Raw genomic sequence first — 26,972 nt, 5'->3', positions numbered from 1 at the left:
TAGCTGAATTTTATAAATTCTGCGCATAATTTGATTCCTGAATTCACCGAACATATAAAGACTAAGTGTGATGAGAAAGAGTTCTACACCCCCACAACATATTACACTCGTGCTTCATGATAATTTCTTATAAGTGAATCTTTTTTTAAGTATCTATACTTAGAGGAGGGTCGTTATTTAAGGCACTTCAAACATCTCAAACTATGAGTTATTAATCGTGAAGCTTGACTTGAATTAGCCTCTCTAATAGTAGGACGCTAAGTGACCCAAACTATAGTTTACACGGTAGTGCAATAGTTTATACTTCAACCTCCTTCATGGATTGTGAGTCCGTTGCCACTTGCCAGCCTTATATTGGTCTGTGATCATATGGTGTTATTCCAAGAATTTTTTTTGACAATACATATGTTAACTGTGTGCCAACCCTCTCTGCCTGACTAGGATTTGTGTTTTGTGTCTGTACGATCTTTTTTCCTCTTCTTTCAAGGTAATTCTTCAATCGAATGCGCTTTTCATGATCGGTTTTTTAGTATTGTCTAGTCAGTTCGCTTTCCAAAATCTGCTTAGTTCAGTTGCTTTGGACTACTGACGCTAAGTTGGACAATCTTTTAATGGATCAAGTTTTTTTCTTTTTAAAATGGTGATTTAGCCTAGACTGAATAATGATGACTATGATTTGTTTGCTTAACATTTATTTGCCACTTCGAAAGTCTGTACATAAGTTATTGTTGATTTTTATAGATGAAATTATTCAATATAGTAGTAAGGAGTCCTACCAATGTAAATAACATTTCTGGTCAATATCCATAGTCTATTACATGATTGGTCTTTTTTATTTATCTCAGTCTTTAGCTTCTAAAGTAATTTACAACTGCAATATGCTTTGTTTTAATATTTAACTGGGCTGTCAGTCCCCATTTGAATTAACTTGTCAATATGGCTTCATAAACAGAAATCTCCAGAGTTATTTCAGATGTTTTCTTCTGATGTTATGCTCAATTTCCTCATATAGATTGATGACGAAGAGAAGGTTACAATGATAGATTTTCCTCAGATGGTGTCAGTTTCTCATCGTAATGCAAAGATGTGTGTGGCATTAACTCTTTTGATCTAAGCTTAAAAGTTATTTGGCCATTTTTTCTGTTATATGGTATCTGACGCTCTTAACTTGTTTCAGGTATTTTGATCGTGATGTTGACTGCATATTCAAGTTCTTTAGGAAAAGGTTTGTTTCTGAAAGCTCCAACTCTATCTTGAAGCAGAATATTTTGCTATTGTCATGACTGGGACTACATACTTAACTGGTTGATGTGTATCTCAAATAAATACAATCTCCTATAGTCCTGTTTAAACCAATGTCTTAAAGGAATAGTAGATCAGAATCTTAAAAGTTCTGGATACTTGTATTGATGGCCAAAAGTGATTCCAGTGAAGGCTCCCTATTCACCTCGTAAATTTTTTGTACTTGATGTTTACTTCAGACAGCGTCATATCTTCTCCAACCAGCTCACATCACCTTTTTCTGTCAAATTTAATCATGTAAATGATAAATTGTATCACTTGCATCTTGCTCTCAGTGCGAAAACCCTGATGCAGCCTACAAAATGGATTTGATCTTTGTATATTTTGTCCAGGTTTTCATGCAAACCTTAACTTTTTTCGTATTTGGCGCAATTTTAATACAAAAAGATGTTATATTTTCTAGTAAAATTATACTTTATGCATGGTAGTTGAGGCTTGGCTGTCTACCTTGCTTGTGTGATAAATCTTGATTACACGCATAGTAATGTCCATTTTTTCACTTGAACATTAACCGAGTCTCAACGAGTCATGTCCCATGGGGTTGAGGCTTTTATTTGTTTCTAATTGTTGCCAAAGGTATGTTGTGCTCATTTTAAAATTTATGGTGATGCTAGATCAGTAAAGTTCACTTTTTTTGTGCCACACAAGCCTTGTGATAACGTCCTTATTTTAATAATTTTTTATCCTTTTACTACAGGTTTAACCTTTCCCTTGAGGAGGATAATCATGATGATGAGGGGTCAGGATCAGAAACTGAGGAAAGCCACAGACCCTCTTTTTCTTCCATAGCAAAGTCTACTGGTTTCCTAGACAAACAACTTGCAGCCAGTGGTTTTACACGAAAAGATCAAGATGATATTGAGAAGGTAGATATTTAATTTGGTTTCTTGTTGCATGGATAAGTAATCGTATCCAGAGATATTCACCCATGCACAACACTACGTAATACATGAGCAATAATTCTCCATATAATATTACGTTTGGAGCCTTGGACACTTTACTTTCCTAAAAAAAATGTATAAATACATATTTCAGTCACTTGGAGAGACATGCATGCTATATTTGCTTAGCTCAGTTGGCTTGACATAGGTCCCTTCTATGAAATTTCCTTTGAACTAACTGTCAAATAAAACCATACCCTTAAGAAATTTTCTCTGATAAAATCCAGGAAGAGCTTATCTGTATGTCACTAAGGCATATTTGGCACCTGAATATGCTTCCTGGTACTTACTTTAGACTGAAGGCCTTCTCCAAAATAATCTGAAGCAGAACTTCAATATCTGATGTGAACTTCTGCTGTCGTCATTGTCCATGCTGGTGACAAATGCATAATCATCTTTAACTTTCTTTTAGACTCATTACTTCAGACTAATATCAAAGAGTAAATAGTTTAAGCGACATTCACTTTCTAGTAAAAACATGATGATCATTAGACAAAGTGGAGGCATGACAAGAGCTTACAGAGCAGAACGTCTTATGGATCAAGGAAGCATGAGTTTGTAGTCATGCTTCAGGTGTGAATTAGTGTATTGTTTGAGGGACACTTTCATGTATTTAAGGGTGATTACCATAAAAACCTCACATAAAAATTTCAAGAGAAAGTAAGAAACCAAGAGTTGATAGAAACTCACAAAACAACCACTCTTCCCCTTTTTTGTTTAATTCTTCCCTTCTGAAGAAGAACATCTCTCCCTCCCTCCCTCCCCACCTGCTTCCCCTCTCTCTCCCTCTTCCCCTTTTTTGTTGTCTTCGTCCCTTCTGAAGAACAAACACCTTACTGAAGCTTAAAACTGAACCCACCTCTGAGCTCTCTCCCCCCAACACCTGCAGCATCTAATCTCCCCTCACCTACATGTGTGCTACCAAATTAAATATATCCAATCTCTATTAGCTACCTCCCACACCCAACAGATACTAATGAGATGAAAAACTTTCCGCTCTTGAGTTAATATTAGCATAGTATCAAATGTTGCAACATTTAAATTGAAGTCCATGTGAACTTTGTGCTAAACTGTAGAATGTCATGTAGATTGTTAAATCAAGCTAGCATTTGCACGTCCCATTTACTCATCATTCTCATAAATTTTGGTCTTTATCTTTCGAGTCCTTGAGAGCTTAAACCAAAGATTACTTACTAGCTAGGTTTCCCCGGACACTTCGATTTGGGTGCCCTATCCGTGTCGGACATGGATTCACCATGGACACCTGTGGTTAAAAGCAAAACCCAGTTTCCCGATTACTTATAATCCTAAACCAGTTCCTTTGATATATCGAGCTCAAAACCAATAGGTATTTTGAACCCGAAAACTGAAACCCCTTACTTCAAGATTTTAAAAATACCCATCGTATCCCATGCGATCAAAACTAAATGTTAAACCTTAATTCTTAGGTTTAATTCTTAGTTTGATTTAACTTGATTCTTAATTGTTATAGATGGTAAAAGAGATATAAATGTTATAAGTATTTTAATACAATTTGGTCTAATGTAGATGTTGTATATATACATATGTATGTTTGTATGGATGTATGTATGTGTACACACACATCCGTGTCCTGGTGTGCGCACACGCGCGCACACACACACACATCCGTATCGTTGTATCTCATCTAATAGAAATTTGCTGTGTCCCGTGTCCGTGTCCACACTTGTATTCGTGTAACCTAGCTTACTACTTATCAATTTATTGTAAATTGTTGACATTTAAATTAAACTTCTTCCTTGAATAATGTCAAATGCTTAACATTAGATATGAAATACTAAAGTTGCTTGCCAATAGATTTAAAACTTCAATTTAGAGCATCTCATGCTATCTCCAAATCCTTGTTCTGCAATGTAGGGTTCTGACACACAACTACTGCAGCTAAAACTTTTGGGCTGTTACAATTTGCTGAACTCTCGGTTTCAATGAATTTGCACTTCATTTTTTTTACCTTTGCCATATTTGGCTTGTAAGCTGATCGCCTGTACAATAACTACTACTAGTTGTCCTAAGATGAAGAGACTAAGACATTTTTTGAAATCATTTTTTTTGTAGTACTTTGCTTTCCCTCAGTTCTCCAAATCCCTCTTTTTGCTTGAAAAAAGTCTCTTTTGATTGGATGGTCCGTAAGTTTGCTACTTTGATTGTGTTTTCCTTTTTCAGGAGCTCTTATGTCCGATTGTTTTTTTGTTCTGTGTTATGTAGTTCATTGAAGGAGGGGAGGAGCAGAATACTGTCAGCTCCGATGGTGAAGAACTCCCAGAGAATGAACAACACCATAATGATCCTATATCAACAGAGTTGTACTCTCTGCAATTAGCAAATCAGGTACCTGCCAAGTTTGTCAGAGGAAATCTATTTTGATTTGGAGTTTAAAGGTTGATTTGTGGTGACAATTTCTTAAAATTTCTGCTGCCAGTTTAAACATGAGTCGTTTTCAAACTCGGAATTTATCCCTAGGTGAACGTATGCTATGACAGACATTCAGTCACACCTTGAGAAAAATTAACCTTTTTCGTAACCTTTCAGCATTTTGAAGCAACTGCATATTCAGTTACTGAAGCAACTGCTAATTGTCAGTTGTGAAGAATAAAAGTTTTCATTAAGTAGTCATGAAATCATGACTCCAACTTAGTGAGTAATCTGGATTGTTGGTTATGTCACTTGTATCACCATATATCACAACCGCTAGAACTGTTATGCTTTATCTACTGTACTTTCTTCTCAATAATTAAATGTGGCATACATAATTTGGACTATCCAGGAAACTCTTTCGATAAACCATGCTATGGGTGATGCTACTGAGGAGCTTCAGCAGAATTTGGTAATCAACAATCTCTAGTAATTCCAAATTAGGAGATGTTAAGTGTGACTAGATTTGGTGTTGCTAGCGAGAGTAAATTAATACTACCATCTCTTGTTTGAACCAGTTTTTCTTTCAACTTTTACAGGATAATAGTTATGATGATAAGGAAGGTTTGGATGGGGATTCTTCACAATTTCCAAATAGCGGAGATGCTCCTCCACTAGAAGAAAAGGTATGGCTGAGAGGATCTGCTCTTTACTACTGTTCGTGATCGTAGTAAGCCTATTTTCCAGTACACAAATTGGACACTACCAGATTAAAAATAACCATTCAACTTACAGGTTATGGCAAGTTTAAAGAGGACATATAGTTTATGTTGCCTTTTTCTTAGTGTTCTCAAGTTCTGGAAGTATGAAGGACATTTAGGCATTTATTTTCCTTTTCTTTTTTTTTTCTTTTTTTTTCCTTTTTCTTGGATGCTATTGATTACGGATGATGAAATTTATTAATCATTGATTTATCCTTCGTGGAAGTTCGTGTTACCTGCCGTTTTCCTATTTGTTGAATCAATGGGTGTCGGTCGTATGACCCCGTTTTGGTAGCCAGATTTTCAGTATGTTTTTTGGGGGAAGTACTAATAAATCAAGAATTCTAATTTTATATAAATAAGTCTGAATTATAAGATCAGACTGTTGCGATGGTACACACGCACATAGATTGATATTGGAAATCTAATTTAGCTTTATTGAATGCCCTGCTGGAAAGAAATTATTCTTAAGCTTCCATAACATAACTTTGTAGGATAAATATTCTACCGAAGGAGCAATAGCTCTGCTGAAAGTGTGACGGCCCTGAAAAATTTGATTTCTTTTGCCCGTCCATTAAAACTCTGAACATGGTTTGTATTTTTTTTTTCAGGAGGAAAACAATGATCTGAAGGAAGATGATGATGATGAAGATGAAGATGAAGATGATCCTGAACTTCTTAAGCGCCTGAACAAGCAAAGGCGGCGAGCTGTAGCAGCAGCTCAAGGTCGGCGAAGATCACTTGCTTCCAGGAATTCTTACAAGGACAAGGGTGGCAAGGCCTCCCACAATTCCAAAGTCCATAGACAAGCATGCAAGTGGTGATTACGGATAGATCCTTAAATTATTAGCCATTTATCCGCATCACAGTTCAGTGAAGATCAGTGGAGGTTGAAGAGTGAAGGATGAAAAGATCGTGCCATAATGATGTATCTATTCATTTTCGTGTTCATCGGCCACAAGGGAGCAAGGATACAACATAATTTTGGTATGATATATTAAGTCCTAAAACGTTAGCCACCGTGGAAAAAGTTTCCCTCGTTGGTTCAGGTTGTATTGGTCGTATAGTAAATGATTGCTTATTTTTAATCACTTAATAGGTGGTAACGAGTGTTATCAGTTTTTGCGAATTCAAGTGAGGTTTGATAAAAAGTATAGTTTATTGCTTCATGAGTCTGACTCTTATGGTTTTGATTATGAAACATGGGGTTGTTTCTTTTACATGGTTAACATGCCAGGAGGCATTAAAGGGGAAATAGACACTGAAAATCGTGAATGAGAAAAGATATTTTAATTCAAGGATTTTTTTTTTCTGTGATAATAGTCCTAGGATTCTTAGGTATTTTATTATTTTTGTTCATTTATAGGTGTTTGCTATATAATACGAGCAAATGAGGTAAAAATCTGTTTGCTAGTTAATTATGTTTGTAGTTGTAAGCCTCCCTGGGACTTCTCGGGTAATTGGGTCTACTGGGTGGGCCCACTTGTCGGAGGTGGGCTTGCTGGGTTTGTGTACGGGGGTGTGTTCATCGTAATATTAGTAGTTGACAAGATCAAAGATCAAATCACGATTATATTGTAAAAGGAAACTTGTACACGAGAACAGACGCTCAAAATGATCATGTTGGAAAAAAAACCAAGCGCTCTTTAGTTATTATAATAACAACAAATTATTACATCCAACTAGATTCAAAACCAATGGCACACATAAACTAAAACTAGATACAATTGCAATCATAAACTGAAACCAAATAAACAACAGTACCGTACAAACAATAACTGTTTACTACACGTCGATAGCGTCTCCGATGTTAAGCGCCGCCGACGGATACACCAAATACTGGTGCACGAAAGCGGCCAACATCGCCCCTATGAGTGGGCCCACCCAATAGACGCCCACTGGTTCTTGAAATCCCACTAATCACGGCGGGCGCGCGAAGACCGGCGCGGGTTCATGGACGCGCCCGTTAGCGAGCCCGCGTGAGGACGCACGCCCCAAGCCACGAGCCCAATCGGCGAGCGGCGGCCCACACGATCCGGAGTGGCCCCTCTTGTTGTTGCTGTCGACCACTCTGGGGTCCATTGCCACGTAGACGGTGTAGACTAGTGCGAATGTCAACACGACTTCCATAACTGCCCCTCCGAACCCCGTCATTTCCGTCGCGATGCGGGTTATTGGAATCGCCTGCGAAAGGGTAAAATTGTAAAATTGTTTTAACTATTATTTTTTTAAAACAAGTTCATTTAGACCTAATATTAATTCTCCTTATTCAACTAAATATGATGTTATCACATTAAAAAAACACTACGGTCACACTCCCACCACACCATGAGACACAACCCCCCTCACAGCTACAGTGCACGGGCCCACTTTAGATTTTTAAAAAAAATCTAAAGTGGGCTCGTGCACTGTAGCTGTGAGGGGGGTTGTGTCCCATGGTGTGGTGGGGAGTGTGACCGTAGTGTCACTCTATCACATTTTACCGATTAATTGTGCAATTTTTCCTTAAATACGGACGCGTCAATTAGTAACTTATTACTGTAGAAGCATAGATTGAAATAAGTAAATACATATATGGTTGATAAAATAATATTTTATAGGATAAATCACCATTATGCCAACAAGATGTATAACAGAGTGCTATGGTGTTAATTGAATAAGATTCATTTGATAATGAACTTAATTTATGTATAAGTAAACATAGGGAATTAAGGGATGCGATCAAAATAAATAAATACTTTAAAAAAAAGCGCAGAAAAATCCCGTAAACAATAATTGAAAAAGGCTCTCAGCTTACTCATATATTCTAGGACTATCTATTTCGTCTTCTACCCATAAATATAACAAAAGTGCATAACAAAAATGGTATTACCTGATTGAGATCAAATTTATTTTCAGAAATGAACTTAAAAAATAATTATCACTAGAAAAGTTAAAGTGATTTTACCTGGCCAGCGGACCCCACACGGAGGAGAAGGCAGGCGAGGGTGGCCCCCACCATCTGAGAAATACAGTAGAAAATAGCACTCGGGACGCCAATATGCCCACAAACCGTCATCGCAAACGTGACCGCAGGGTTGACATGGCCGCCGGAAACGTCAGCCGCAATATAAACCGTAGCAAAAAGCGCGAAGCCCTGCGCCAACGCCGTCGCCACCAGAGACGATGCCTCTGACGTGACGTCCGGGGTCAGCATTCCTGTCACAAATTAGCGAAACAAACCGTTACAATTGACTAACAAGATAGATATGGAGATGAATATGTCTATACCAATATTTCTATATTAAATTAGTGAAATAAACAATTGCGACCGACATACAAGGAAAGCATGTTTATCGCAGTATTTCTATGTTAAATTAGCGAAACAAACAGTTACAACTGCAGTACAAAGTGATCACACAGATGGATGTGTATATATACGTACGAGCCGAGATGGTGGAGCCAACGGCGGCGAAGACGAAGAGGAAGGTGGAGATGAACTCGGCGGCGTAAGAGCGGAGAGCGGGACCAGAGAAGCAACGTTGGAATTGAGAAGCCATTGAAGGGAACTGAGATTTTGGTGATTGAGTTTGAATAGAGAGGAGTGGTTTTGAAATGGGGATGAGAAATTTTGAGAAACAGGATATTAGCCTTGTTTTCGAATGAGGGAGGGAAAGGCGGTTGCCCGTGCGGTTGCGTTCCGTTCAAAACTTGGGGCAGGTTACGAACAGCCCAGTAAGTTTGTCCAAGTTTATTTAAAACGGCCCATGTAAAAGAGCCAATTGAAGAGAAATTTGGTGTTCAAAATTTAAACTGTCAAATCTTCTTGAACAAAAATGAAAGGTTGCGTTGATTACTGTTTTATTTCATTATTAAAGAGGTCGAATTTTCGATGCTGAAGTATAGTTAGACGTCAAAAAAATGCAGAATAAAAAATATAGTTGCAGAATAAAGCTACCCAGTAGTGTAATATAAACGGTGGGAGAACAAAAATGGTATTACCTGATTGAGATCAAATTTATTTTCAGAAATGAACTTAAAAAATAATTATCACTAGAAAAGTTAAAGTGATTTTACCTGGCCAGCGGACCCCACACGGAGGAGAAGGCAGGCGAGGGTGGCCCCCACCATCTGAGAAATACAGTAGAAAATAGCACTCGGGACGCCAATATGCCCACAAACCGTCATCGCAAACGTGACCGCAGGGTTGACATGGCCGCCGGAAACGTCAGCCGCAATATAAACCGTAGCAAAAAGCGCGAAGCCCTGCGCCAACGCCGTCGCCACCAGAGACGATGCCTCTGACGTGACGTCCGGGGTCAGCATTCCTGTCACAAATTAGCGAAACAAACCGTTACAATTGACTAACAAGATAGATATGGAGATGAATATGTCTATACCAATATTTCTATATTAAATTAGTGAAATAAACAATTGCGACCGACATACAAGGAAAGCATGTTTATCGCAGTATTTCTATGTTAAATTAGCGAAACAAACAGTTACAACTGCAGTACAAAGTGATCACACAGATGGATGTGTATATATACGTACGAGCCGAGATGGTGGAGCCAACGGCGGCGAAGACGAAGAGGAAGGTGGAGATGAACTCGGCGGCGTAAGAGCGGAGAGCGGGACCAGAGAAGCAACGTTGGAATTGAGAAGCCATTGAAGGGAACTGAGATTTTGGTGATTGAGTTTGAATAGAGAGGAGTGGTTTTGAAATGGGGATGAGAAATTTTGAGAAACAGGATATTAGCCTTGTTTTCGAATGAGGGAGGGAAAGGCGGTTGCCCGTGCGGTTGCGTTCCGTTCAAAACTTGGGGCAGGTTACGAACAGCCCAGTAAGTTTGTCCAAGTTTATTTAAAACGGCCCATGTAAAAGAGCCAATTGAAGAGAAATTTGGTGTTCAAAATTTAAACTGTCAAATCTTCTTGAACAAAAATGAAAGGTTGCGTTGATTACTGTTTTATTTCATTATTAAAGAGGTCGAATTTTCGATGCTGAAGTATAGTTAGACGTCAAAAAAATGCAGAATAAAAAATATAGTTGCAGAATAAAGCTACCCAGTAGTGTAATATAAACGGTGGGAGGGAAAGTATTTTATTATTTAAAAGCATAATGGCCTAAACCCTAGAGATATACCTTTTCATTTCTGGAAAAAAAAAAAAATTTTATCAAAATATTCCATTTTATTAGCTTAAAGTTAGGATTATAGATAAATTTGAAAGATAATTATAATTTATTTAGATCCAGATCATCTCCAATTAGATGGCAATTGGAGAGTGTCCAATTCTCTCAATTCTTGTTGTCTATATAACTTTGGGTTTTTACATCAAACTCATATTTACTTTTATCAAAATTGATACTTACCACCTTTAAAGTTTTTTTGATTAATGTCGCATTTACTTGCCAACATCTTTCCAATGTCACAACTATTAAATTTTCAAACTAAAAACACATGAAATGACAAAATACCCTCACCCCAAACGCATGCAAAGCACGCGTGTCCAATTAATTATGAAAACAAAGTTTGTTTTTAATTCTAGTCCACCAAATCTTTCATGTTCTGATATTAGACTCATATTTTGAAATTAGGCCCCCAAATCGATGTCCTCTTCAACTAACCAGTGTCATCCTCATAGGAGAGAGTCATAGGGAGGCCTATTTGTCGACATTTTGCTCCTTGACTAGGGTTTCGAGGTGTATTTTTCTTAGATTGTAGGGGGGTGGGGACTAAGCGGAGATGACATTAGGATCTAGGAGAGGATTGGGGATTTTTTTTTCTTGGATTTGGAAAGAGGGAGAAGGATTGAGGGGAGACGAAGGTAGGATTTAGGGATTGGGAATTAGGTTTTGAGGATTGGGCTAGGGCTTCAAGAGTTGGGTTAGGAGGTTCATGGTTTGTTTTTTTTTCGGGGGGGAGGGGGGGGGAGGACTTGTTTTATGAAATATTTGGAGGACAAATATTGAAAAAAAAACCTTATGTTTATAATTAATTTGGGCACACATGCAAAGCACGTGTCTTAGCTAGGGGTAAAATGGTCAGTTCACGTGTTTTTTGGCTGAAAACGCAATTATGTGTGATATTGCGAACATGTAAGAAAGTAAATGTGAACTTTAAAGACGGTAAGTAGAAATTTTGGTTAGAGTAAAGGCGGTTTTGATATAAAAGCCCTATAACTTTCAATGGGTGAGATCAGGCCATGCAAGATTTTTACTGTTATATCGAAAACAACTTTGGTCTTAAAAGATACTAGTAAGCTTGAAAATAATCATAGTGAAAACCATTATCTATGATAGTGGAAATCCATGGTGGCGTAATCCCGTCCATTACAATTGAGATGGACGGTAATGGTTGAAAGAACTAAACCCTTTCCAACTACCATCTAATTAAAATGGATCCGAACCCAAATCCTTTTACTGTAAAATTACGATTACGGTGATTAGGAGGACAGCAGAATTACTTATATGATTTGAAATGATAGCATACATGAATAGAGAAAAAGCTTTTTCAAAATGTGGAGAACAAGTGAAGAGGCTCGTTATGATGCTGTGGCCTGCGTTACGTGTCGCATGTGGCTGCAGGCTTGAAAGGCCGACCAACCCAAAACCCACGGGCTTTTTTCACTCGGCCTTTGTGGTTCTTCTAACAATTGCAGCCTTTTGGTTTGCTTGGAATTGGAATTGGAGTGCGCTGTTGCAGCAGCAGCAGCAGCAACATTATGCCCTTTCTCTTCTCATCATGCCATTCACATCAAGGTGTTCACCACCACCTTATTTACAACAGTCAGATATTATTATTATTATTATTATTATTATTTTGCATGTGTACTTTCTATTTCTATAATATTTTAATGTAGGGCAAATAACACTAATGGCCCGTTTGGTTGATGTTTTTGGCCTCGGGTGTTGGGCAGAAAGCCTGCCAAAAGAGCACTTTTGACAGGCTTTCTGCCCAACACTCGAGGCCAAAAACATCAACCAAACGGGCCCTAAACCGTCAAGAACTTTCAGTTCGCACTCAAACCCATGATAACTTTTACAGAAAACCCGCAAATATCTTTTTGGATAAATTACAGTGAACCCCCGGTGACTTTCACAATGCATTCTATGCCGTTTTTTGTTGAGATTTATGGGGGCTTATACGCAAAACAAGAAACTTGTGAGGGTTTTTTCTATAAAATGCAAATGTTATTGCATGTTTAGTACGATTTTGAAAGTTATTGGGGTTTTACTGAAAAAAGCTGAAAGTTCTCTGGGTTCAGTGTAGCCTACCCTTTAGTCTATAATTCAAATCCTTATTTATCAATTTACTCTCTAATTTGTGGCCAGATGCTTCGTATTTTAAAATTTGTCCCACAAAAATTTGAAATTGCCAATTAGTCCTCCACTTCCTACTAGTTATTTCAAATTTGTCTCTTTATCAGTTTTTTCCACCAATTTCCTAACTCGAGTCGGGTTCGGTATCAACCCAACACAGTTAATGAACATTTTTTGCTCTCACTTACTCATTTCTCTAAAAATTCCCAACATTTCACTCTTTTTTTTAATTTTGTGGGGGGAAAAAGGCGCAGTATTAAATCGAGTTTAACGAAAAAGAGTTTAGACTATTACCAAAACTAGTTTTGGAAGGAAAAAAAAAAGAATTTCGTCTTAAACCTGAGTCTGAATTGTTTCGATCTAGAACTAAACCGATTTAAACCAAAACTGATTATATGAGAGTCAGGCAAACTGACGCTACATATAATGAGCCGAGTAATTCAAGTTATTATTATTTATTATTATTATTATTATTATGTTTGAAACTCTTACATAGGCCAAAGGCCTATGATGTATATTTATAGATAGACAATGTGAATAGGTTGAGTACCCAAGAGTCACCCCCACTTAATTGGGTGTTACACCATCATAATGGGGTGTGAATGGAGGGATAATGAGGGGGAGGCCAAAGGCCTCCCTCATCTCATAATACTCCCCCTTATCCATCCATTACCTTGGGTTTAGCTTATGAACACTTCAGAGTTCGTAAAGCTAATGGGGTGGATACTTCTGGATCCAGAGTAAACTTGTTTGCCTCGTTAAAACCTTAGCTGTGGAAAACCCAGTGGGAAAAAACCATCGGCCTAAGGAAAAAGAGTACAACCCATAGGTTACTCCCCCTGAACCATACAAGCTTCAGGCTTGTAGGTCTTTCAGATGTCTCATCACTATTCCTTTTACAAGTTTTACAAAAGTACATCTAGGCAGAGCCTTAGTGAACAAGTCAGATAAATTATTACATGATTGGATCTGCTGTACTTTAACTTGCTCCTCCTCTTGAAGATCGTGCGTCCAGAAAAACTTGGGAGATATGTGCTTCGTCTTGTCACCCTTGATGAAGCCAGACTGAAGTTGAGCAACGCAGGCTGCATTGTCTTCAAATATAGTAGTTGGCTCAAGGTCACCAGTCTTCAGGCCGGTAGACACTAAGATGTGCTGAATGACAGAACGAAGCCAAACACATTCTTTGCTGGTTTCATGGATCGCGAGGAGTTCGGAATGGTTGGATGAGATTGCTACAGTGGTTTGCTTGACAGACCTCCAGGAGATGGCCGTACCACCGAATGTAAACACAAATCCGGTTTGTGATTTCTCGGTGTGGGGATCAGACCTGTAACCTGCATCTGAATAACCAATTAAGGTGGGAGACCCACCCTTCGGGAAGATAGACAATGTGAATAGGTTGAGTACCCAAGAGTCACCCCCACTTAATTGGGTGTTACACCATCATAATGGGGTGTGAATGGAGGGATAATGAGGGGGAGGCCAAAGGCCTCCCTCATCTCATAATATATTATTATTATTATTATTATTATTATTATTATTATTATTGAGAATGCATAATTCAAGTTAGGGGTGTGCAACGGTCGATTCGGTTCGGTTTTTACCAAAATTTGAACAACCGAACCGAACCATTTATAATTCAAAACCAAACCGAACTGTTACAAGTCGGTTCGGTATGATTCGGTTCGGTACGATTCGGTTCGGTTTATTCGGTTCTAACTTCATCAAACTTCTTATCAAACAACAAAATATGTTAAGAAAAAAGATATTAACAAAGTAGGAGATTATGAAACATTAGACACTGATATAATGATATTGTTTTCAACCCCATAATGATTCAGAAAATGAGTTTAGGGTTTGAGTCTTTGACTCTTTGGGGATGGGTCGGGTAGGGTTTGAGATCAGAATGAGTAGTATTGTACTATATTCGGTCGGTTCGGGTTAAAAAGTTTTCAAACCGACCTGAACCGCCCTACTCATAACACCAATTTTTTCGGATCGGTTAGGTCGGTTTTTTCGGTTTGGACCGAACCTGCATGCTCAGCCCTGATTCAAGTTGCTGTTGTTTAGCTATTCGAATCTAATTAAGAAGGGTTTATTGAGGAGCCGGTGCGAGTACAAAGAAGAAGAAGGAAGGGAAAAAGATGCTTCGGATATTTGTCCTTTCTTGAGAAGGCAAGGGGAAGCGTCTCGGGCCGCCTGACCCACGATTGGAACAGCGTCCTTCAACCCTTGATTTGATTGATGGCCCCATGCTTCCCTAGATTTAAGGCTCCCTTCACAAACTGAATGATTAATTGCTTTCCTTGCGTTAATCATTGTGCACTAGTCCAAATTTAAATAGCTTTTAATATACATAAATACAATAAATCAGAATTATTGTATATTTTTTTTTGGGAAAAATGCTTTCAGCCCCCAAATTCGTAACAAATATGCTTCCCCCTCCCAAGACTTTTTCAACGCTCTAAAAACCCCCAAATTCGTAATAACTATGCTCTGAGCCCCCAAAACACAAAGCCCAAGAATTTTACACAGGTAAAGACTATAATACCCATTCTCTCTCTCTAATATTATATTCGTAATAACCATACAATCTCTCCTCTCTCCCTCCTCCTTCCCCCACCATTTTTGCCCTAGCTCCCTCCGTCCCTTCTGCAATCCTTGTGGTGGCCGAAGCTCCTCTCCGGTCTCACGCCTCGACCCCTCGCCTCTGCTCGCTGAGATCCTCCGTGTCCACCGCTGATCCCAGCGCGGCGTCTGCTCGACCCCTCGGCCTTTGCTCGCCGAGAATATTTCATGAAGCTCAGAACCTCAACCTTAACCTGTCCCTGCAGTCTGGGCCTCGTCCCGAGCACGCACGAGTTTTCTCGTGTAACTATTGCAGACAGACTTTTTACAGCACCCAAGCTCTTGGAGGACACCAGAATGCACACAAGCTGGAGCGCAACCTAGCGAAGAAGAGCAGAGAGATGGCTAATGATTGAATTGATCTCGTAATGACACGTGCGAACTTGATGTTTCTTTGTAGCTTCTGAAGCTAATGCATCTAGATTTACTAGCAACAGAGTTTCTTCCTGTCACATGTTTTCTTTTTGGGATCTTTTTCTTTTTTTATTTTCCCCCTTCAAAATAAGTTTTCCTGTTCGAAAAAGAATGCCTCTTCTCTCTTGCATCAACGGTATTTTCTTTCTTCACGTTTAATATACATGTACCCAATGATAGTTATCTTTTCTATTTGCAGATAAGGTTACGGTTGTTAAGGTTACGGGTTGTTAAGATTACGGGTTGCTTGTTAAGGTTACGTGTTGCTTGTTAAGGTTACGGTTTGCTTGTTAAGGTTATGCGTTGATTGTGAAGATTAAGCTTAACAACCAACCCGTAACCTTAACAACCAACCCGTAACCTTAACAATCAACGCGTAACATTCACAACCAACGTGTAACCTTAACAAGCAAACCCGTAACCTTCACAAGCAACTCGTAAAACCTTCATAAAAATAAAAAAAAGGAAGGAAATAGAAAAAAAAAAGCTTTAATTTTTTGTACTTCTACTATAATAATTCATAACTTCATAAAATAAAAAGCAGTAACAATTCTATACTTTTCTTCAGAAAATTCATGCTTACAGCACCACATAAAACTGTGCAATGTATGATTACTTTCATTTTACCACTCAACACTCACTGAGGAGGTGGACTGCCATGGTTTTGAGACCGTTGACAGGGTAGAGGAAGAAGACGATGATGCATACATTTGTTTTAGGTAGTGGGAGTGAGCTAGATTTTGTAATAATATTTCACTTTTAATTTTAATGAAATTTCCAAAAGCCAAACGATTTTATGTGTTGGTTGTTAAAGTTACAGGTTGCTTGTTAAGGTTACACGTTGGTTGTTAAGGTTACGTGTTGGTTGTTAAAGTTATACGCGTTGGTTGTTAAGGTTTCGGGTTGCTCGTTAAGGTTTCGGGTTGCTTGTTAATGTTTCGGGTTGCTTGTTAAGGTTACGCGTTGGTTGTTAATGTTACGAATTTTCAAAAGCCAAACGATTTACGTGTTGGTTGTTAAGGTTACAGGTTGCTTGTTAAGGTTATACGTTGGTTGTTAAGGTCACGTGTTGATTGTTAAAGTTATACGCGTTGGTTGTTAAGGTTTGGGTTGCTTGTTAAGGTTACACGTTGGTTGTTAAGGTTACGGATTACTTGTTAAGGTTACGGTTAATCTTAACAACCAACGCGTAACTTTAACAAGCAGCCCGTAACCTTAACAAGCAACCCGAAACCTTAACAACCAACGCATATAACCTTAACAAGCAACGCGTATAACCTTAACAACCAACACGTAACCTTAACAAGCAACGCGTATAACCTTAACAACCAACACGTAACCTTAACAAGCAACGCGTATAACCTTAACAACCAACACGTAACCTTAACAAGCAACGCGTATAACCTTAACAACCACGGTAAATTTCCCTGCAGAAAAAGATGAATGAAGTATTTAACACACACGCACAAGTTGTATGAAAAGACATAAAGTACAATAATTTCCAAGAACGACAGCACTATAGATGGTGGGGGATGATGGACCTGAGGGATGGAGAGGGGGGTTTGATGTGGCGTCTGGGGGAGGAGGGATTGGGTTGGGAACAGAGGCGAGGGGTCGAGCGGAGGCCGCGCTGGGATCGGCGGTGGACACGGAGGATCTCAGCGAGCGGAGGCGAGGGGTCGAGGCGTGAGACCGGAAAGGAGCTTCGGCCGCCACGAGGGTTGCAGAAGGGACGGAGGGGGCTAGGGCAAAAATGGTGGGGGAAGGAGGAGGGAGAGAGGAGGGATTATATGGTTATTACGAATATAATATTAGAGAGAGAGAATGGGTATTATAGTCTTTACCTGTGTAAAATTCTTGGGCTTTGTGTTTTGGGGGCTCAGAGCATAGTTATTACGAATTTGGGGTTTTTTAGAGCGTTGAAAAAGTCTTGGGAGGGGGAAGCATACTTGTTACGAATTTGGGGGCTGGAAGCATTTTTCCCTTTTTTTTAACCCACCTCGGAATCGGAATCCAAGCGAAGACTGTGAGAGTCATGTGTGAACCTCTTAAGCGTCGGAGTCACCTAGTGTCGGTAGAGGCAGAGCTACTAGATACTTATTTGTGTTTAAGTTTGTGAACCTTCAAAATTAAAGTCATTATAGATCTTAATTTTAACTAAAATGGTTATATTATATCAGACACAATTAAACAATATCGTTCAGGAATGATGAATGTTTTTTTCTTTTTTCTTTTTTTTTATTAACGAATGATGACTGGTTATATACTTGAAGAAACGAGTAATTTCTCCATTGGTATAAACAGCTGTACTAACCGTAACTTCAAACTTTTGATATAGCAGAAGGGACCTTTAACATTCTTTCAAGGCAGCTCAAGTTTAAATCTTATCAATCGAGTACTTTAATGGATAATTTTTTTAAAAAATAATAATGAGTGAATCTAGGTTCAGCCATAAAAAACACTCTGGAAATTCAGGAGCGTATTAGGGTATAAAATTCTAAACATCATCTCTCAACATATATCTTCGGAATTCTGGCATAGTCAAAAAGATCTTAGGTTTATTCAACAAGAAGAGAATTCAATGCAGCAAAGTTCCAAGTGCGTGACCGTTTTCTTCTCTTTGTTTCATCCACATCTTTAACGAAATTCACTTGCTTGTTTGATAAGAACTGTTAAAGAGTATAAAATTATGACCCTCAGCGGTTATCATAAAGATGAAGTTTTTATGCGGTGGTAGGGACTTTAAGACGGTATGAATCCAGGTTAAATCAGATTGGATCCCACTGGGAGTACTTAATATTGTCCCTGGTGCATTTTAATAGGAAAGATAATCCATTTCATCATCACAAAAATCGACAAATAAGCTCAGCATATGAACGCAGAGCTGGTGACAAATCATTAGCCTCCGCACGAGCTCTCGCCCGTTCACAAGGGCACACGTGTAGATGAGATTTAAATTGTTTAATTAATTACACTTTAACCCAGTTTCAGTGCGCTAATCCATATATATATAATGCCAAAAGAGTGGATTAAAAAAAAATTACTGGCGCTTTTGGTTCAAGAGAGTGCGGAGGAAACAAACAGCAAGAAGAGCACGAGGCTGTCCACCCTCTGCCCCCTTTAAACCTTACTCCTCCAGCTTTGTGTTCGTTGCTGCTGCTGATATATCTAAATCTCTATGTTTTCCAACTGAAAGAGGAAATTATTATTGAGGAGAAAAAAAAAGTATGGAGTATATGAAAGAGTTAACCATCTATCTAATCTCTCTAATAGACTCAGTTTAATTTGCCTACTATCTCAGTTTGATTTACTTTTTTTTTTTTCTCCTTATCACAACATTTTATTTGGTGAAACTAAATTTGAAGTAAATGATATAACTAGAAAACGAAATAATTTTCAAACAGTTATACCAAGAGAATTTTAGACGTTGACAACCCATTTTACTAAATAAAGTGACAACTCATATCTAGTAATCAGCATTTCACATGTGTGTTCATTTATCTGTATCACGGAATCGTTAATGACATCCAATTTCTCTTGGTCAGTATGTCCATATCAAACCTAAGAGGTCAGTCCTTGTTAGGGCTGAGCACGGTTCGGTCCAAACCGAAAAAAACCGACCGAACCGACCCGAACCGACCCGGAAAAATCGATTTTATGAGTAGAACGGTTCAGGTCGGTTTGAAAACTTTTTAACCCGAACCGACCGAATATAGTGCAATACTACCTATTCTGATCTCAAACCCTACCCGACCCGTCCCCAAAGAGTCAAAGACTCAAACCCTAAACTCATTTTCTGAATCATTATGGGTTGAAAACAATATCATTATATCAGTGTTTAATGCTTCATAATCCCCTACTTTGTTGATATCTTTTTTTTTCTTTAACACAGTTTGTTGTTTGATAAGAAGTTTGATGAAGTTAGAACCGAACAAATCGAACCGAACCGACTTGCAACAGTTTGGTTCGGTTTTGAATTATAGACGGTTCGGTTCGGCTGTTTAAATTTGGTAAAAACCGAACCGAACCAACCGTTGCACACCCCTAGTCCTTGTGCAATTAATTAAACTTCGAGTTTTTTTTTTCCTTTTTTTTATTTAAACCGAAAGATCATTACCATGATAAGTCTAGTGCAAAGTTATTGAGGGGTGGAATAATTTTTTCACTGTTGTTTAGAATGATATCCCAAACCCAGGCGCTTCAGCTGTGAAGGGGCCTAAAAAGGCCGACCAACCCTCCACTGTCCTTTTCTCAGTGGGCGGCGTCATTGCTCGCTTCCACAGCCTTTTCCTTACTTTTTGGTTGGAAAAAAAAATGAAAGTGAAATGGCTGCTGCTTTCTACCTGCATACACCTCTCTATCGCACTAGAAAGTATATAGGCAGTGGACACCTTGCCCTGTACTTTTATACGTGGTAAATAAAACTAATAAGATATCGGTGAAAAAGAAAATTTATTGAGATGCGATTAATTTATTAAGGGGCGCTAGTCATTTACTATATTATCCACAAGCATAATTCATCCTCATCGTAACGAACAAATTAATAAGACACTTGTATAAGTGAAATTTGTTCTAAAATAAGAGTGTTGATAAAAAAAAGAAAGAAAGAAAGAAAGGAACATGTGAGCTCTACCATCTACTTTCCATCTCATTTTCCTAAAAGAAAGAATTTCGAAAGATTTGGAAAGCTTGGATTTCTAATGTTGTCAATTCTGTCATAAATACATTTCGAGTTGTTAGGACCCCTTAAAACATTTCCCATGCATACAAATTTTAGGGTTTTTCATAGAAACCACTTTTAAAATGGGACCATATTTTTAATTTATGCATAAACCACATTAAAGCTTTTATTTTTTGTTGCAATCAGCCAAACAAATGGAGTCACTTTTAAGTCAAGTTTTTTTTGATTTTACTGTAATAATAACTTGTCAAATACCAAATATATATTAAAGAGATGATCCTTAATGGAGGTTAGGCGAGTCAATTATCGAAAAAATGAATTAAAATGTTGAAGGTGGTTTATATATAAATTTAAAAAAAAAAAATCAAACATCGTTTATATAAAGTATAAAAGGACCCTATTTGAAGGAAAAAAAATTAGCTACGGATGTCGTTCCCTTGAGCGCTTCTAGCGACACCTGTCCAATATATTAGAGAGTCCATGTGTCTAATAAACTTAACTTAATCCAAAATCTAACCCTAGTTAGATTTTGAACCCAACACCCCCCTCTCATTTTTGAGGTAAGTGTACACGGACTTTTGCCCAAGGCAAGTGTCCTTAGACTTTCTCTGCTCCCTTTCTTCTGCCGGTGGATGTGCTTCTAGAGACTTGACACCCTAACTGTGATTGGAACAGTATAGCATTAATTGCTGCTCCAATTGATTGATTGATTGATGCCCCCATGCTTCCCTTGAAACCAGCCCCCCCCCTCCCCCCAACCTATTGACGTGTGCTTTACTACATCGGAAAGATGCAGCCTTAATCGCTTTGGTAATATGGTCACTAGATAGAAAATGATACGGACACACTATCGGACACACCACTAGCTACAGTAGAAGGGCTCCACTTAAGATTTTTTAAAAAAATCTTAAATGAGGCCCCTGCACTATAGCTAGAGGAGGGGGTGTATGGTTAGAGATGTGCCCGAGGGTATGCCTGTAACGCCTCCCCACTAGATATTATTAGTGCAAGCTTTTGTTATAACAACAGGCGATCACCTCGTTTAGTCCCTTCCGAGTTTGGATATTCAAAAGAGAACACTAACACATTTGATCAAATATGATATCGTCATATTCATATGTGCTTAACAATCATGTATAGTATCGTTTGGTAAGAAATATACATGGTTTATATACGGATTGAATATGAATTTCCGATCACCAAAGTTGGCCACAACGTATCATAATGCCATTATCTTACGGCCAAAATAATTTCAATCATCCGGTGGATACATACAAATTCTAATATTACGTGTCACCTACGTTATGTATCCTCGTTCATATTAGTTTTCTAGGGAAATACTCGTTGAAATCCTACCAGAATTTTAAAAACATATCTACATCGCTATTTGTGTCTTGCTAGATATAAATGCTTACTATTCATACTAAACACTACGGAAAATCCATTCCGTAGATGATTTTTTATTTTCTTTTTTTTTTTTTTTTTTTAATACAAACTTTGAAAATCCAATATCCTTCTTTTTTTTTTTTTTTTTTTTTTTTTTTTTTTGAATGCAAACGTTGAAGATCCAATATCCTTCATATAACTAGACAAGAGGCAATAGATTAATTAATTACCTTTACAACCACAACAATGATCAGCAGCACCGTGGTCCAAATTACAGCTTATAATTTGGCTAGTTTAGAACAAAGCAGAGAGAGGAATTTTTTTTTAAAAAAAATTAGTACTTAAGCAACTCATTTAATCCTTAAGCTAAATCCTAATGTTCCTTAGATCCTATCATGCCCATGTGTTGGGAAAAACTAAGTCATTCATAATCTCATTCCAACGAGCTCTAAAGCCAATTAGAGCCATAGATCTTGGAACTAATCCCACACCAAGTATCAAAAACCACCGAAAGTAACAACCTCCAACTCTTAACCCTGAAGCTTGAACAAGTTAAACAATTAAAGCCAACCTTCGTCCCATGACATGATAAAAATCAAAATGAGTGGATGCTTTGAAGCCTACAGGTGTGGTCCACGCCACATGGCACTTTCCAATTGGTCTATAACCTTCAACCACGGAAAGAGCATAAAATCTTCATACCACTTGCTCGATCTTAGATCAACTTTGATCAAACAATAATGTAAGAAAGATCCCTCGGATAACCATGTTTATCGGACAACTGATGATCTAACCTGAAAAACCCTCCAAAATCTCGTATGCTTATCATGGATAGTGAAGAGTGTAGTTGCACGAAGGACAAAAATCCGATCACATTTTTTGTTTGGTTGCAAGTGAGAACTTCGCTGAGGATATCCGACTAAAATTACAAATTTGCCTAAAACCGACGAACTTTCATGGCACGTTTGATCCATCTATTAAATGTGGCAACTCCAACCACCTATTTCAAAAAAAAAAAAAATAGTCATCCTAAATGGTGTACTTGATAAAAATCGAGGATTTTAAACTCGTGGCTACAAAATTCCCCTCCGAAACTAAGGTTGCGTTTGGAAATCACCCAAAAACTAAGTCAGGTTTAACCCCGACCTAGTTCTACTCTAAAGTAAGTTTAGTCATGGCGCAGTTTTTGTCAATCAAAAGTAAAAACCAAAACTAGACCTGTTTCAGTCATGACCCAGTTGTTTTAAGAGTTTGGAAACACACCCTAATGAAAGAATACAAACACCTAATCGGTGCAAAATAAAAAAATAAATAAAAGGACTACGGACCCAAATATCGACCAAGAATCATCCTATTTTTGCTCGGACCACCTGAGAATTTCCTTGAGAAAGGATATGTACATCTCATCATCACTAACCGACAACTAAGCTAGCAGATGAGAGTCCAAACCCCGTGACAAAAATCGCTCTCCTCCGCACGAGCTCTCGCCCGTTATCAAGGCCGCACCTGCGACCAACCTTTCACTTTTCTTTAATTAAATCAATTAAATCACCCCTTTAATCCAATTTCAGTGCACTAATCCATCATGACAGCACGGAGGACAGCAACATCCTATGGATAGTATAGACCAGCAAAACAAGAACAAAAAGGGAAAAAAATAAAAAAGGAAACTGCTAACGAGTTTTGTGAAGCAAACAAAGAGCAAGAAAAGCACGAGGCTGTCCGCTCTTTGTCCCCCTCTCACCCCTGCTCCCCTCCTGCTCTTGTGCTCTCTGTCCCCATCCCACTGTCTCTATATAAACCCTCAACAAATCTTCAAACTTCCCAGACTCCAGCAAAACAAATACAATGGAGAAAGGATTTCCATGGGGGAGGAGGAAGAGGGGGTATTCAGTCACCCTGGAGGAGGTGAAAGAGGAGGAGGTAGCGAGAGTTCCGGCGATCCCTCCGCCGCAGACGCCGAAGGAGCCGATGGAGTTTCTGTCGAGGTCATGGAGCGTTTCTGCGTCGGAGATATCGAAGGCGTTGCTGGCTGGAAATAAGAAGAGGAATTTCGTCGTCGAGCGATTGCCCGATATCATGATCCCTGACGGTTTGATGATTTCTGCTGCTGCTGCTGTTTCTGCTGCTTCATCTCATCAGCCTCAGCGTCTTCAGCAGGTAAGAAGTGTGACTCTGGCGCTCAAATACAAAAAGGAAATTTCTTCCCATGACAGCTTTGAGGCTTGTTTATCTGAAGTAAATGTTGTATGAAGTGGCTTGTTTATCTGACATTAGTCTGTGTTCGACAGTCGGAGAGGTCCGAGAACACTCACCTTACGTCAATCAGCAAGTGGTTTCACCACAGGGACGATAGCAAGAGCAGAGTGAAGAAGAACAAAGAGAAGGTTCGCGCGGAGAAAGCTCGCATCCATGCTGCAGCATCAGCAGGCACGGGCTCAGACAACGAGAACTCGAAGATGAGTGCAGCCCTAGCCTCCGCCACCGAGCTCCTGGCCTCGCACTGCATAGAGCTCGCAGAGCAGGCTGGAGCCGGGCATGAGCATGTTGCCTCTGTTGTCAAATCTGCAGTCGATGTTAGAACTCCAGGAGATCTGATGACTCTAACTGCAGCGGCAGCAACAGGTTTTGATTCAGTCCCGATTTCATTGGTTTACAGAAGCTCGGAACTTTGATTTCTGTTATGATCTCAGTTTGTTACTCGTTTGATCAGCATTAAGAGGAGCCGCAGCACTGAAACTAAGAGTACAGAGAGAATCGAGGAACAACGCTACCGTGATTCCTTATGATAAAGGGAACTGCCGCAGCCCCGATATCTGGTGCAAAGAAGGCCAGCTTTTGAATCGATCGAGCAAAGGTACAATTATTTAGCTTTCGCTGATAACCCGCAAGTTAGCAATCGGCAGCAACTAAAAGTATCTCTTTCCTCTCAATTATAGGGACTTTGCATTGGAAGAGAGTGTCAGTATATATCAACAGGAAATCACAGGTAGATAGCTGAAAATTATGAATTTATTTTCGATATTCAATCATAAAGATGCAATATATTCTGAAGCGGAGGCAAATAAAATTTCAGGTCATAGCAAAGATCAAGGGCAAACACATCGGAGGAGCACTCTCAAAGAAGAAGAAGAGTAAGTTTCACTGGCGTTAAAAGATTCTATAAACTGCCAAAGTGTAGTTTTTACAGTACTCATGAAATTTTACTGCCAATGACCAGGTGTTGTTTATGAAGTGTATGATGAACTCCCAGCTCGGACAGGGCAAGTGGAGAATCAAGCAACAGACCAATGTTCTTTCGGGCTTAAAACAGGACAGGGTCTTCTTGAGTTTGAGTGTGAGAGCAAGATGAACAAGCAGAAGTGGGTGGATGGAGTAAAGAACCTGCTCCGGCAAGCGAAAAGTGATGGTGACGCCGATAGAATAGAGCAGCCCATGGAACTGCTGAAGATTAATTGAAGGGTTCTGTGTATAAATTTTGCTGACGAGAGGGGTTTGTGTGAGAAATGGAGTATGTATACGTATGAAGTATGGTTTTGTTGCTAACCGTGCTGTCAAAGACTATAAATGACTGAACACAATTAACCGAATCAGAACTACATAGCGTGACGTGAGGAATTTATCCTTCACACACGGCAGACAATCTCAACTAATTTGATTCGATAAATAGAAACCATATACTTCCGATAAATTGATGAATTAATGGAAATTGTAATGTTCTACAGAATACCTCCTTCAGAAAACAACAGTTTTGTTCGATTCGTAGCATAATACTCGAAGCTCGCAGTATGATTTTATCGCTTTTGACAGGCATTGCTTCTCGAGGCTCTCAGACTTCTGCACGAAACTTCTGAGGGTGTCCCTATGAGAGACTCTCTCAACCTGATGCACATTAATAATCAGAATAAGTGAGAATCAAGATAATTAGCATTATTACAGGGGGCAGACGACGAGCAGGAATCTCGTGCCTGACTACAAAAAGGGTCGTCAGCAATGCCCCAAGGAATGTTTAAAAAATGATTGATTTTGCTACCAAAAGCTTGGCTTTGTGACACGCACAAATTAAGCATCAGAATAGTGAAGGCCATCACCTTTGTAAAAGCAGCGGACACACTACGGAGAAGGTTAAACGGACATAATGAAAGCACAAATATAGAATCAGAATAAGCAAGTTGTGGCAAGCAAGATAATTTAATAACTTTGTAAAAGCAGCAGATATTAGCGAAGGTTAAATGGATATAATAATGCACAAATTAAGAATCAGAATAAGTAGTCAACTTTGTAAAAGCAAAAAATTAGTGAAGTTTAAATGGATAGAATAAAGCACAAGCAACTTGATAGACCAAATCATTTGGCCCAATATTTAGCTTAATGAGCAGGAATCTCGTGCTTGACTACAAAAAGGGTTCTCAGCAATGCCCAAAGGAATGCTCTCCAAAATGATTGGTCGTGCTACCTAAAATTTAGATATTGATTGGATGCACATCTTCATGTATTAAAAATTCTATATAATAATTGAGAAAATATCCAACCAAATTGTAAACAACAACCCATTGAGTTTAAACATTTTCCTAATTTAAATATATATAAAATAGAACAACGATGTCTAATGACTCTAATCAAATTTAATACCCAAAGAAAATAAAATAAAAGCATATATTCCAAGTGCATAAGCAGGAAATATAAATGGTGGTAGAGTTTACATGCCTTTTAACAACAAAAAATTACTCTATAGACCAAATAGTCAGATGGGTGTGATCTCATGGATCACAACCTTTGGCGGATCTCAACGTTTGGTAATAGAGCAGAATCCAAGCTCAAAAAAGTAAACAAGGAGTGTAAAGAATGTATGGCAGCTTGATGAATAAATATAGAGAAATAAAGGGACAACAACAACTAAGCAAACTTTTGAGAGTATGTGCAAAAAAATCTGACTCAGAAAGAAAAAGGAAACATATTCGTGTGGTTTTTAAGGATAATTTGCATGTGGAGGCACAAGTTTATACATTGCACATCATATAAAAGAAAGCCTGGAAAACCCTAATTGATAGATGATGTAGATGACAATGAAAATGGATGATAAACTTTCAATTAAGTTCCCTAAAATAGTTCTTTGCACAAAAGTGAGGATGCGAAATCGAAGTTGCACATTCCCTCGAGGA

At 38.6% G+C, this 26,972-nt stretch overlaps 4 protein-coding genes across 5 annotated transcripts in view; 2 read left to right on the top strand and 2 right to left on the bottom strand.

Moving 5' to 3' along the window:
- LOC109839497 (serine/threonine-protein kinase rio2) overlaps positions 1-6,567 on the top strand; it is a 16,120-nt gene extending 9,553 nt beyond the window's left edge. The window contains exons 8-14 of the mRNA XM_020407952.1: positions 1,013-1,086; positions 1,178-1,225; positions 2,000-2,168; positions 4,488-4,610; positions 5,047-5,106; positions 5,234-5,320; positions 6,007-6,567. Of these exons, the coding sequence (XP_020263541.1) occupies positions 1,013-1,086; positions 1,178-1,225; positions 2,000-2,168; positions 4,488-4,610; positions 5,047-5,106; positions 5,234-5,320; positions 6,007-6,219 (774 nt within the window). The 3' untranslated portion in view covers positions 6,220-6,567. The remainder of the gene's footprint in view (positions 1-1,012; positions 1,087-1,177; positions 1,226-1,999; positions 2,169-4,487; positions 4,611-5,046; positions 5,107-5,233; positions 5,321-6,006) is intronic.
- LOC109836184 (probable aquaporin TIP5-1) lies at positions 7,041-9,001 on the bottom strand. The gene is given in 5 exon segments (XM_020404061.1): positions 7,041-7,291; positions 7,294-7,407; positions 7,409-7,579; positions 8,343-8,593; positions 8,820-9,001. Coding segments are annotated over 5 exon segments (762 nt in total). The 5' UTR covers positions 8,935-9,001; the 3' UTR covers positions 7,041-7,180.
- Positions 23,034-25,356, top strand: LOC109839495 (VAN3-binding protein-like). Its single transcript, XM_020407948.1, has 6 exons — positions 23,034-23,970; positions 24,102-24,435; positions 24,524-24,667; positions 24,750-24,799; positions 24,887-24,944; positions 25,031-25,356. The coding sequence occupies exons 1-6, from the start codon at positions 23,659-23,661 to the stop codon at positions 25,267-25,269; spliced, it is 1,137 nt and encodes a 378-aa protein (XP_020263537.1). The 5' UTR covers positions 23,034-23,658; the 3' UTR covers positions 25,270-25,356.
- Positions 24,625-26,972, bottom strand: part of LOC109839496 (formyltetrahydrofolate deformylase 2, mitochondrial) — a 17,736-nt gene continuing 15,388 nt past the window's right edge. The window contains exons 8-9 of one of the 2 annotated variants that reach the window (XM_020407950.1): positions 25,541-25,692; positions 24,625-24,752 (exon numbers count right to left, since the gene is read on the bottom strand). In XM_020407950.1, the coding sequence (XP_020263539.1) occupies positions 25,546-25,692 (147 nt within the window). In that variant the 3' untranslated portion in view covers positions 24,625-24,752; positions 25,541-25,545. Of the gene's footprint in view, positions 24,753-25,473; positions 25,693-26,972 lie in introns of those variants that run through there. The other variant, XM_020407949.1, reaches the window with a different exon arrangement.

This window comes from Asparagus officinalis, chromosome 4, assembly GCF_001876935.1.
Source record: "Asparagus officinalis chromosome 4, Aspof.V1, whole genome shotgun sequence".
Classification (NCBI taxonomy): Eukaryota; Viridiplantae; Streptophyta; class Magnoliopsida; order Asparagales; family Asparagaceae; genus Asparagus; species Asparagus officinalis.
This window is presented reverse-complemented; position numbering and strand designations above follow the sequence as displayed.